A 13,444-nucleotide genomic window follows, 5' to 3' on the forward strand; every position below is an offset into this window, starting at 1 on the left:
CAGACCCATACACATGTGGATATTTGAAATATGACAAATGTTATTGTAGATCATTGTGCAAATAATTCAATTAAGTGGTGTTAAGAAAAGAGATTATTCATAGGGAAAAGAATAGATTTAGATCCCTATCTCATAACACACACACACACACACACACACACACACACACCACACACACCAATCAAATTTAGATGGACCAAGGATTTACATTTGAATGGCAAAACTAAAAGCTTTCAGAATACAGGAAAGTATCTTTTTGATCATTTAGGAGGGACCAATTTCACAAACAAAACGCAAAAGCACTGGCCAAAAAATGACTTATTAGTGTCAAGACTATCTGTTTATTAAAGAAAGTGAAAGACAAGCCAAAATTGAGAGAATAACAACATATATAACAAAGAATTAATATCCAGAATATGTAAGATCAACCTAATTAAAAAAATAAAAGAGACGAACAGGTTTCTAACTGAAAAGGCAACATAAATGATGCATGAAATGCATGGAAAAATGCACAATCTCATTTGTAGTCACATAAATATTAATTTAAACCACAATAAAATACCATTTGACATTGCTGTTTAAAGAGTGGTCAGTAGGCCTCTAAATTAACATTACACCAGCATGTAAAATAAACCACAGCCCTAAGTATTTTGCTGCAGCTGACAATATTTTTTTCATAAGACTTCTTCAATGAACAGTGCTTTGATTTCATTGTGGACAGGTAACAGTTTCTAGATGAGAGCATTTAAGCAGCAATGTTTTACATACATCAGACTGGCCAAACTTTTTTTAAAAAGTCTGGGGTTGCTGAAAATGTTAAGGATAAATTTTACACATAGCAGATAAGAGTATGAACTGGAATACCATTATGGAAAACAATATGACACAACTCAATGAGTCTAGGCATACATATATCAATGATGCAGTTAGTCCACTTCTAGGAATATATCCTAGAGGAACTCCTGCCCATGTATACTAAGAGACATGCACAAAAATAACATCATCATAACATCAGGAGACTTCTGGGGAAGATGGCAAAGTATGAGGACCATAAGCTCATCTCGTCCCAGAGACACAATTAGATAACGGCCAATTCAGTGTAAGTAACCCAGAAAATAACCCAAAGATTGGCAGAACAGACTCTCCACAGCTAAACGTAGAGAAGAGGCCACTTTGAAGAGGGTAGGAAGGACAGGGATGTGGTTGAGAGCCACATGGAACTGCAAGACTGTCCACAAGAGGAAGGAACACCATGGGCATAGAGAAAGCAGAGAAATAAACCCTCACACCAAGACAGCCCAGAGGAGGAAGACCAGTCCTCGTGACGTTTGGCTTCGAAAACCAGAGGGACTGAATTTCCAGAGTTCTTACAATCAGCGAGGCTTAATATTTGGAACTTTAAAAGAAATCAGCAAGCTCAAGGGACAGACAGGTGGCAGAGCCAGGAGGGCAAAAGGAAACTGAGTCCTTGCCCTTAAAGAGACAGCACAACAAACAGCCCCATGGAGATAGAGCACAGAAACAGCAGGTTGAACAATGCCTCAGGTATATGAGAGGGAGATATGTTTATACAAATCTCATTGTGTACTGGAGAGCCAGGGTCCTTGAGAGACTTCTCCAGGAACAAAATTGCTGGTGAGTGCCATTTCCATGCCTCACCGCCAGCATAAACACACCAACACCTTTGGGAACCAGCACAATGCCAACACTTGCTACCTAACTTGCTAACAGTGCACCCTGCCCCCAGTTCTCCTGCTGACACGCCCCTTCCAGCCAGGCCTCCAATCCAGGTCTCCTCCCACAGCAGATTCACATAAACATTTCTAGCACCATGCATCGCTACCCCAAGCACTTCTGCAGATCTGCTGCCTCCAACACAACCTGACTCAGTCCCTAGTTCTGGAGGTCCTGCCCTGCTAACTCAGGGCCTTGCTGGCACCAAGCACGCTGCCCCCATGTTCACCTTAAGTTAGATGCTCCTGGATCTCTGACAAACACCTGACCTGACTCAATTAGAGCCCAAGGGGGCCCCAGACTGGCCCACTGACACCATAAAGACCAGATCCTGCCCATAAAAGACAAAGAGAGCCACTGCAGATGACTGGACTGAAGGCAAACATGGCTCAGCCACAACAGCAGGGCACATTCAACACTCACGGGAGACACACCTGAAGTTCCAGGTTCTGGTGAATAGGGGACACTGACATTGCATTGCAGGGCACTACAGAATCTATTCCTCATAAGGTCCTACTTTCAAGAGCAGGAGACATAGCTAACTTTTCTAACATGCAAAAACAGACACAGAGAGTTAGACAAAATGAGAAGACAGATGAGTTTGTCCCAAATGAAAGAACAGGACAAAATGACAAGATATAAACAAAATGGAGATATATAATATGCCTGATAGAGAATTTAAAAAATTTTTTAATGTGTATTTATTTTTGAGAGAGAGACAGAGCACGAGTATGGGAGGGACAGAAAGAGAGGGAGACATAGAATCCGAAGCAGGCTCCAGACTTTGAGCTGTCAGCACAGAGCCCAACGTGGAGCTCAAACCCACAGACCATGAGATCACGACCTGAGCTGAAGTCAGATGCTTAACCAACTGAGCAACCCAGGGGCCCAAAGAATTTAAAGTAATGGTCATAAAGATACTCATTAGGCTTGAGAAAAGAGTAAAGAATCTCAGCAAGACCTTTAACAAAGAGATAGAAAACATAAAAAAAAAAAAGATGAAAAACTCAATAACTGGGGTTAAAAATACACTAGATGGAAAACAGTAGCAACCTGGAGAACAGAGTAATGGAAAGCAATAAAGCTAAACAAGAGAAAAAATAATAATAATAAATGTGAAAATAGACTTAGGGAACTCAGCAACACCATCAAGCGTAATAACATTCACATTATAGGAATCGCAGAAGAAGAAAAAGAAAAGGGGGTAGAAGAAATTTACTTGAAGAAATAATAGCTGAAAATTTCTAAATCTAGGGGAAAAAAAACAAAAATCCAGATCCAGGAGGTAGAGATCCCCAAACAAAATCAAACTAAGGAAGTCCACCTCAAGACCAACTAAAATGGCAGAAAATAGTTATTAAGAAAAAAATTTAAAAGCAACAACAGAAAAGTTACATCCAAGGGAAACTCCATAAGGCTATCAGCATATTTTTCAGCACAAACTTTGCAGGTCAGAAGGGAGTGCTAGATATATTCAAAGTGCTATGGGAAAAACAAACAAACAAACAAACAAACAAACTGCAGCCAAGAATACTGTGTCCAGCAAAGTTATCATTCAAATAGAGGGAGACAGTTTCCCAAACAAAAATTAAAGGAAGTCATGACCAGTAAATCAGCCTTATAAGAATGTTAAAGGGGACTCTTTGAGTGGAAGGTAAAGACCACCAGTAGGAATAAGAAAAGTAAGAAACACAAAAGAAGTAAAAATAAGTTCACCTATAAAAATCAGTCAAGGGATTTACAAAAATAAAAGCATATAAAGTAGGGCACCGTATACCTATAAAGAGGGAGGAGAGGAATAAAGAATGGGTTCTAATTGAAGTAATAATCAAATTAGACTGCTGTATGCATATTATATATAAACCTAATGGAAACCACAAATCAAAGACCAGTAATAAATATGCAAAAATAAAGAGAAAGGAATCCAAGTATATCACTAAAGAAAACCAACAAACCATAGAAGAAGCAAAGAACAACTCCAAAAAGAACCATAAAAAAGGTAACAAAATGGCAATAAGTACATACCTACCAACAATTACTTTGAATACTCCAGTCAAAAGATAGCACAACAAAGTGGATTAAAAAGCAACACCCCTCTATATGCGGCTACAAAAGACTCACTTCAGACCTAAAGATGTGCAGATTGCAGTGCCATGTCTAGCTCAGTCAACATGAGACTCTTGATCTCAAGGTCATGAGTTCACATCCCACATTGGGGTAGGGTTTACTTAAAAAAAAAAAAAAAAAAAAAGGACATGAAGATTGAAAATAAAGGGATGGAAAAGCATTTATCATGAAATGGAAGTGAAAAGAAAGCCAGGGTAGCAATACTTATATTGGACAAAATTGACTTTAAAACAAGGACTGTAACAAGAAAGAAAGAAAGAAAGAAAGACCCTGTATAATCATAAAGCGTAAAACAGAACAAGAAGATATAACAACTGTAAATATTTATGCAACAAGCACCCAACATAAAGCAGATAATAACAAACACAAAGGGAGTAATCAATAGCAATAATAATAGTAGGGGACTTTAAAACCCACTTACATCATTGGATAGATCATCCAAACAGAACATCAACAAGGAAACCATGGTTTTGAAAGACACATTGGACAAGATGGGTCTAACAGATATATTCAGAACATGGTACATTCTACAGAATAAGTCACATATTAGGCCACAAAAGCAAGTCTCAACAAATTCAAAAAGATCAAAGTCATATCATGTATCTTTTCTGACTGCAACACTATAAAACTAGAAATCAAGAAAAAATCTGGAAAAAAACACTAATACATGAAGGCTAAATAACATGCTACTAAACAATGAATGGGTCAACCAAGAAATCAAAGAGGAAGTCAAAGAATACATGCAAGCAAATGGAAATGAAAACACAGTGGTCCAAAATCTCTGGGAGGCAGCAAAAGCTGTTCTAAGAGGACAGCTTATAGCAATACAAGTCTATCTCAAGAAGCAAGAAAAATCTCAAATCAACAACCTAACCGTATACCTAAAGGAGCTAAAGAAAGAGGAACAAGCAAAACCCCAAAACAGCAAAAGGAATAAAATAATGAAGATTAGAGCAGAAATATATGGAAAACAAACAAACAAACAAACAATAGATCAATGAAACAAGGAGGTAGTTCTCTGAAAGATCAACAAAACTGATAAACCTGGAGCCAGACTCATCAGAGAGAGAGAGAAGACTCAAATAACCAAAATGAGAAATGAAAGAGGAGAAATGACAACTGATACCACAGAAATACAAAGGATTATAAGAGAGTATTATGAAAAATCATATACCAACAAATTGGACAACCTATAAAAATGGGTAAATTCCTAAAAATATATAATATACCAAAACTGAAGTAGAAAGAAACAGAAAATAAACAGATCAATTACCGGCTATGAAATTGAATCAGTAATCAAAATTCCAACCAACCAACAAACAAAAGTCCAGGACCTGATGGCCTCACAGATAAATTCTATCAAGCACTTAAAAAAGAGTTACCTAATTTTCCCAAACTATTCCAAAAAACTGAAAAGGAAGGAAAGCTTCCAAATTCATTCTATGAGGCCAGCATTACCCTGATGTTGAAATGAGATAAAGGCACTAACAAGAAAGGGAACTAAAGGTTAATGTCCCCGATGAATATAGACGTAAAAATCTTCAATAAAACATTAGTAAAATGAATCCAACAATACATTAAAAAACTCATTTACCACGATCAAGTGGGCTTTATTCCTGTGATGCAAGGTAGTTCAATATTCTCAAATCAATCAACATGTATATCACATCAATAAGGGATAAAAAACATAGTATCATTTCAACAGACGCAGAAAAAGCAACAAAGTACAATATCCTTTCAAGATAAAAACCCGCCACAAAGTAGGTTTAGAGGGAACATACCTCAACATAATAAATGTCATATATGAAAAACCCATAGCTAACATCATCCTCAATGGGGAAAAACTGAGAGCTTTTCCCCTAAGGTCAGGAAAACGACAAAGATGTCTACTCTCACCACTTTTATTCAACATAGTACTGGAAGTCCTGGTCACAGAAATCAGACAACAATAAAAAATAAAAGGATCCAAATCAGTAAGGAAGAAGTCAAACTTTCACTATTTGCAGATGATATGACACTTTATACAGAAAACCCAAAAGACTCCTCTAAAAATCTAGTATAACTGATAAATGAATTCAGTAAGCTCACAGGACACAAAATCAATATACAGAAATCTACTGCATGTCTATACATTAATAATGAAGTAGCAAAAAGAGAAATTAAGAAAGCAGTCCCATTTACAACTGCAACAAAAATAATAAAATACATAGGAATAAATTTAAACAAAGAGGTGAAAGACCTGTACTCTAAAAACTATAGAACACTGATGAAAGAAACTGAAGAGGACACAAATGGAAATATATTCCATGCTCATGTACTGAAGAACAAATGTTGTTAATATGTCCATACTACCAAAAGCGACCTACAGACTTAATGCAATCCCTATCAAAATACCAACAGCATTTTTCACAGAACTAGAATAAATAATCCTAAAATTTGGATGGAACCACAAAAGACCGTGAATAGCCAAAGCAATCTTGAAAAAGAAAAACAAAACTGAATGCATGACAATCCAAGATTTCAAAATATACTACAAATCTTCAATCAAAACAGTGTGGTACTGGAGTATCCGACTCTTGATAGCGGGTTCGTGAGTTCAAGCCTCACGTTGGGCATGGAAGCCTACTTAAAAAATAATAAAAGGGCACCTGGGTGGCTCAGTCAGTTGAGCATCCAACTCTTGATTTCAGCTGAGGTCATGATTCCAGGGTCATGGGATCGAGCCCCACATTGGACTCTGCACTGAGCATGGAGCCTGCTTGGGATTCTCTCTCTCCCCCTCTGCCCCTCTCCTTCTCACTCAAATAACATTAAAAAAAAAAAAAGAAAAGAAATATTATTCAGCCATAAAGAATGAAATCTTGGGGCGCCTGGGTGGCTCAGTCAGTTAAGCGTCTGACTTCGGCTCAGGTCATGATCTCGCAGTCCGTGGGTTCAAGCCCCGCGTTGGCCTCTGCGCTGACAGCTCAGAGCCTGGAGCCTGTTTCAGATTCTGTGTCTCCCTCTTTCTCTGACCCTCCCCTGTTCATGCTCTCTCTCTGTCTCAAAAATAAATAAATGTTAAAAAAAAAAAATTAAAAAAAAAAAAAAAAAAGAATGAAATCTTGCCATTTGCAACAACATAGATGGATTTAGAAATTATAATGGCGGGGTGCCTGAGTGGCTCAGTCAGTTAGGCAGCAGACTCTTGATTTCATCTCAGGTCATGATCTCACAGTTTGTGAGACCATGCCCCACATGGAGCTCACACTGCTAGTCCATGGAGCCTGCTAAAAAAGTAAAAAAAAAAAAAAAAAAAAAAAAAAATTATAATGGCATGTGATGTCAGTCAGTCAGAAAAAGACTAATATAGGATTTCACCTACATGTGGAATTTAAGAAACAAAACAAAGAGATAAACCAAAAAAAACACAAAAACAAAACAAAACAAAAAAACAGACTTAACTATAGAGAAGAAACTGATGGTTACCAGAGGGGAGGTGGGTAGGAGGATAGGTGATACAGGTGAACGGGAGGGATTAAAGAGAACACTTATCATGATGAGCACTGAGCAGTGTACAGAATTGCTGACTTACTATATCATACAACTGAAACTAATATAACACTGTATGTCAACTATATTGGAATTTAAATAGATCATCATTATCATCACAACATTTTTATAATGGCAAAACTGCAGAAACAAACCCAAACATTTACCTACAGTAGAACGGATAAATTATGGTATATTCCTATAATGGAAAGCTAGAGAAGTATAAAAATGACTATATTATATGGATGAATTTCACAAACATAATTTTGAGCAAGAAAAGTAATTGGCAGGGGCACCTGAGTGGCTCAGTGGGTTAAGCATCTCACTTCAGCTCAGGTCATGATCTCTCACTTTGTGAGTTTGAGCCCCACGTGGGGCTCTGTGCTGACAGCCCAGAGCCTGGAGCCTGCTTCAGATTCTGTGTCTTCTCTCTCTGTCCCTCCCCTGCTTGCCCTCTGTCTCTCTCTCTAAATAAATAAACATTAAAAAAAATTTTTTTTTTTAAATCACACATGGTAGGAGTGCCTGAGTGGCTCAGTCAGTTGAGTGGCCGACTTCAGCTCAGATCACCATCTCGCAGTTCGTGAATTCAAACCCCACATCAGGTTCACTGCTGTCAGCGTGGCGGCCGCTTTGGATCCTCTGTCCAAGACTACACGCGCTCACTCTCTCTCAAAAATAAATGTTAAAAATATCACACATGGTAAATGAAGGAACAGCAATTATCCATTCAAGGTTTGGCAAACACTTCCAAATAATAATTCTAATTGTACTAAACAAGAAACCAATAACCTTGGCAAGATCCGCAAAATATTAATTCTCTTGAATATAATAATTCCAACCTACTATAAAACAATCTACCACCATTATTTGGAATCCCAAGTCAGGACAACCAGAGATTAACTTTTCAACAGAAATCTATGAAACTGTGACGGACTAATAAAAAACAAATTGCAAAAATACCACTACGTTGACCCTTGAACAACACAAGTTTAAACTACGTGCATCCACTTATATGCAGATTTTCAATAAATACAGTATAGTACTGTATATGTATTTTCGCTTCCTCATGATTTTCTTAATAACATTTTTTCCAGCTTACTTTATTGTAATAATACAATATATAATACATATAATGTACAAAATACGTGTTAATCAACTGTTATCAGTAAGACTTCCAGTCAACATTAGGCTATTAGCAGTTCCATTTTTGAGTTAGGGGGAAGCGGGGGGGGGGGGGGGGGGGGGAGAGGGTGTGTGACAGTTACCATAGTCTGTCCCTGTTCCACTAGCTGGGGGTAGACTCAATAAAGAAAGAAACTAAAAAAAATAAGAAACTAAAAAAAAATGTTATATGCATATTAGCAACTGCATGGGAATGGGGGGGGGCACACTCCTAATCCCTACACTGTTCAAGGGTCAACTATATTTAAATAGCACTGTTAGATCATCATACCTGTGTTTTTAATCCCTCTGTAGTCAATTTGTCTATGTGTATTATTACATGCCATTAACACATTTCTTCTCCCCTCACTCTTAGCAGATAACCTTGCTTGCTACTTCAGAGAAAAGAGAATTATCTCAACTACTTATGAACCTAACCTGAATCTGTACTCTCAAGTCACTCCCACACCCACCCCTTGGAAAAGAGAAATTATTCCCTCTCCTTTGCTAGTTTATTCTTTTTTTTTTTTTAAACATTTATTTATCTTCAGAGAGAGAGAATCTCAAGCAGGCTCCACACTATCAGTGCAGAACCCAACGTGGGTCTCGAATCATGAACAGTGAGATCATGACCTGAGCCAAAATCAAGAGTAGGCTTAACTGACAGACACCCAGGCACCCCTCCTTTGCCAGTTTATTCTTATACCTGAAACTGAAAGGTTAGAGTTCTGTAATCCTCAGTTTCCCTAGGAGATCTTATCCATCTAGTCTTTGCCTTCCCACTACACCCACCACACTCTGGGCCACCATCATCTACCATATGATTACTGCAACAAATTCAAAACTATTCTATCTTCTACCCTTGGTCTTTATTTCTTTTCTACCTACCAGTAAGACGGATCATTTAAAAGTGAAAACATCATGATATCCCTAAAATGCTTGGATGACTTGATCATTGAATAAAGTAAATTCCTAACAAGGTCCTCCATGAGCTACTTCTAACCTACTGTGATCTTCATCTAACAGGACTCTCTTTCATACTTGCCATACTTCAAATACACCGGCCTCCTTTCAGTTTCTAAGACACAACCCTGTTTTTTAACCACTTTAGTATTTTCAAATATAAAATTAATCTTCCCTCCATCTGTAACATTCTCCCTACTCCCCCCCCCAATCCCTTTCCATAGCTAATTCCTAAATATCCTATGATCTTTGAGGGATATTGCAGGGACTCTATTAAACTACTACGTCAGAAAAGTCTTCCCTGAAGATTCAGAATAGGCTAGGCCTCCTCACATACACTCCTATAGCACCTTGTACTTTCCCCTCACATCACTTAGGACAATTGTAATTAAAGAAAATAACCAATTAGTGTCTGCTCCTCATAAATGATAAGCATCATGGGGAGGGAATGTGTATAGCTTACCCACCATTTCTGTCCCTATCACATAGCACAGTGTTTGTTTAAACACACACACACACACACACACACACACTAAACATCTGCTGAATAAAGGAAGTAAATTCGAACAAATGAAAGCACAAAGTGGATTTAAATTACTTTAAATATTATTCATTACAACACATGGAAGAGGGGTGGCATTTTGTTGAAGATCCATTGATTTTTTTCATTTATTCAACAATGAATATGCCAACAAAACATGTGCTAGCACTGCTTTAAGCATTTAGTGAACAAACCAAACAAAAATCCCTGTCCTCATGGAGCTTACATCCTAGCGGGGGGAGACAACACTATTAAACACAAAATGGTAGTGATGGAGAGGGGGGAACCCAGTGGGTAAAAGTGACTGAGTCAAGAGGACAGTGGGTTGCAATTTTAAGTTAAAGTAGGCCTCATCAAAAAGGTGCCATGTGAGCAAAGACTTGAAAGAAATGAGAAAATTACTCATACAAGTACCTAGAAAAAGTGTTTGAGACTCACCCCAGCTGGGAGAAAAAGTTCACCCAAGGCAGAAATGTTCTTGGGGTTGATGAGGGAACAAGGAAGCTAGTGTGGCTAGAGCACAATGAGTGAGGGAACAGGGTAGCTGTCAACAGGTCAGAGGGTAAGCTGGGTAAATGGGTATGGGACTAAGCAGGAACAAGATGATGTGGAATACCCTCAGGCAGTGCTATCCAATGGAAGTATAATGTAAACTACATGTATAATTTTAAAGTTTCCAGTAGCCACAATAAAAAAGGTAAAAAAGAAACCAGTGAAATAAAAATTAACATATTTTATTACAGCTAATAACACAAAATATTATCATTTCAACATGTTATCAGTATAAAAATTTCAGGTGTTCTACTGTTTTCAGTACTAAGTCCTCAAAATCTAATGTGTATTTGACACAGTCAATTCAAATTAGCTATGTCTGAAGTGCTCAATAGTGGATAACAACATGGACAGAACAACTGCAGGCCATTCTAAGGACTTTAGATTTAGAAAAATGGGGAGACTTTCAGAATTTTGAGCATAAGAGTAAGTTATAGGACCAATTTCACTACTTGTTGAGAATATAGAGAAATCCAGGTGAGGAATGGTAACAGCATGCAAGGTAGTTGCTATAGAGTTGTGAGAAGTTAGATTTTGGATTTTATTTTGAGGGTAAAATCAACAAGATTTGTCAACTATTTATTTAACGTGAAGTATGGGGAAAAGGGGGAGTTGAGGATATTCTGAGGTTTGGGCCCAGACAACTGAAACATTGAAGTTATCATCAAATGACATGAGAAAGACCACAGAATATGAAGAGCTTGATTTTAGACAAGTGTTAAGTGCTAATAAGATATACAAGTGGAGATCTAGAACTGGCAGATGAGTTTAAGAATCTAAAGTTCAGGAGATGTCCCAACTGTAGATATAAATTTGAGAACCATTAGATATGGACAACAAACATAAATTTGAGAGCCATTAAGATATAGACAATAGTCAAAGCCAGGAGACTTAAGTGAGATCACCCAAGGAATGAAGAATTTATATACAAAAGACATGAAGATGAAAGACGGGATCTTGGCCCCTGAGACATCCCAAGGTAAGAGGAGGAGGAACCAGCAAAGTAATGTGAGAAATGACAGTGAGATAAAATTAAAAAAAAAAAAAAAATTATGAGAGCAAGGAATCTTAGAAGACAAGAGAAGAAAATGTGACAAGCAGAGAATAACTTTTAGTTCTCTTTTTGGTTTGTCTAATGTAATGTTATTTCTGTCATACACGAAGATAATGTTATTAGTCTCTTTTGCTCACTTAGTAATCAGGAGCTGTGATCTCTTGCCACCACTCTTTTAAGCAACAACTATCCCAAATAGAGAATGCTGGTCTTGACACTAAACGTTCCTGTAAGAAGCTCAAAGAAAAACATAGGAGGCAGTTAAAAAAAAAAAAAAAAAAATCACTGGCCTGTGAGTGAAGCTTCAGTTCTTCCTCCGCTACTGACTAGTTATATGAACTGCGACATACCTTAACAGGATGTTTCTTCCTCTGTAAAATGCGAGTGATGCTGGGGGCTGCCTCCACTTAAAGAGCTACCTTAAGTAACAAAAAGTATCAGTGCCTCAAAAACACAAAACAAAAATTAAAAAGCACTGTACAAACAAACAAACAAAAAAAGCATTGTACCAAAAAAGGGCTGTCCTCCTAGACAATTGGAGCTTACTAAGTGCTGAAAAGATCTGCTACCAAGAAGTACTACACAATTAGTCTCCAAATGATAAATGTTGATACAAATTAGGCAAGGTTAAAGAATTGCCTGCAACAACGTACTCCCAAAAGCCCCCACGAGTATTTTGTAAAGTGTTCAAGTTTACAGATGTAGGTCACTCAAATATACCACCTCTTCCATACCAGAACTCACTTCTCTTAATCAAATTCCTTTCCCGCGCAGCCCACACCCCCAGTAACGGAGACAGAACCTTGTCTTGGCCTCCGTCCCTACGGGTGACTGCCGGGGGCCGGGGGGGGGGGGGGGGGCAGTCCCTACTGGTGACTGCCCGTGTGCATCCCTCCCCCCACCCCCCACTCCACCCCTAAGGTGGACGGCTCCAGAAAGGAGTGAAACCTCTGGTAAGGTCGCTTTTAAGTAGCAATAACCCTCTGGAGGACTTAGAACCCCAAAACAGCAGGAAACTTTTCGAACCCCAGTGCAGACCCCTGCTTAGGAGAGTCCGGCTTACAACTGGAGACTCCACGCCAGAGCTATTTTCCCCCTAAGCGCAGACAACTGCTTGCTTTACCTCTACCGAGGTATCTTATGGCCGCCGCCATGTCGACGATTCCGGATTGTGTTGACGAAATGGGTCCTACGCTTCAACTTGGAAGAAACTTAAAAAGGGTTCCTCTCCGGAATTGGCAGAGGGGGAAGGATTAGAAAGAGCAAGAGGAAAAGGGGCGGGAACCTAAACAGACTCTCAGGCCTGCAGGGAAGGGCGAACAACGCCTGTGCCCCGTGGCGGTGTTACACTCAGTCTCCCGTGCTAGTCTTCCGTGCTAGGAGGACCCTATGTTTCGTGGTTCCGGTAAGGCAACTTAAACTATCTTCAGAGAAATCTCCTCGTGGAAAATACGGTCCTGTTGGCATTGCCCTGTTTTATTTCTTTTTTTCCTCTTTGATTCTGCGTATGAACTCAGAACGATAATTTTAATATATTGTGAGAATACCCAGGAAAGCATGAAAAACAAAATCTGAAGAATCTCACCAGCTTCCATCGCTCCATTTCCAGCCTGAAAAAACTTTAAAATTCGCCAGGTTTTCCACTACCACCCAAGGCGGGTGTCCCACTCACTTTCTTTTTATCCCAACCCAAGATCAACGTGGTTCTAAATTAATCTTAACATTAATCAGCTCTACAATTTCCTTCTGCTGGCAAGCTGGAACATTAGAATCAATTG

The 13,444-nt window shown here is 38.6% G+C and overlaps 1 protein-coding gene across 1 annotated transcript in view; it reads right to left on the minus strand.

Annotated features, from left to right (window-relative positions):
- The window catches only part of MRPL1 (mitochondrial ribosomal protein L1), a 97,722-nt gene extending 84,722 nt beyond the window's left edge, over positions 1–13,000 (minus strand). The window contains exon 1 of the mRNA XM_007074790.3: positions 12,790–13,000. Coding sequence (XP_007074852.1) covers positions 12,790–12,820 — 31 coding nt within the window. The 5' untranslated portion in view covers positions 12,821–13,000. The remainder of the gene's footprint in view (positions 1–12,789) is intronic.
- Positions 13,001–13,444: the final 444 nt, after the last annotated feature.

This window comes from Panthera tigris, chromosome B1 (assembly GCF_018350195.1).
Source record: "Panthera tigris isolate Pti1 chromosome B1, P.tigris_Pti1_mat1.1, whole genome shotgun sequence".
Taxonomy (NCBI): Eukaryota; Metazoa; Chordata; class Mammalia; order Carnivora; family Felidae; genus Panthera; species Panthera tigris.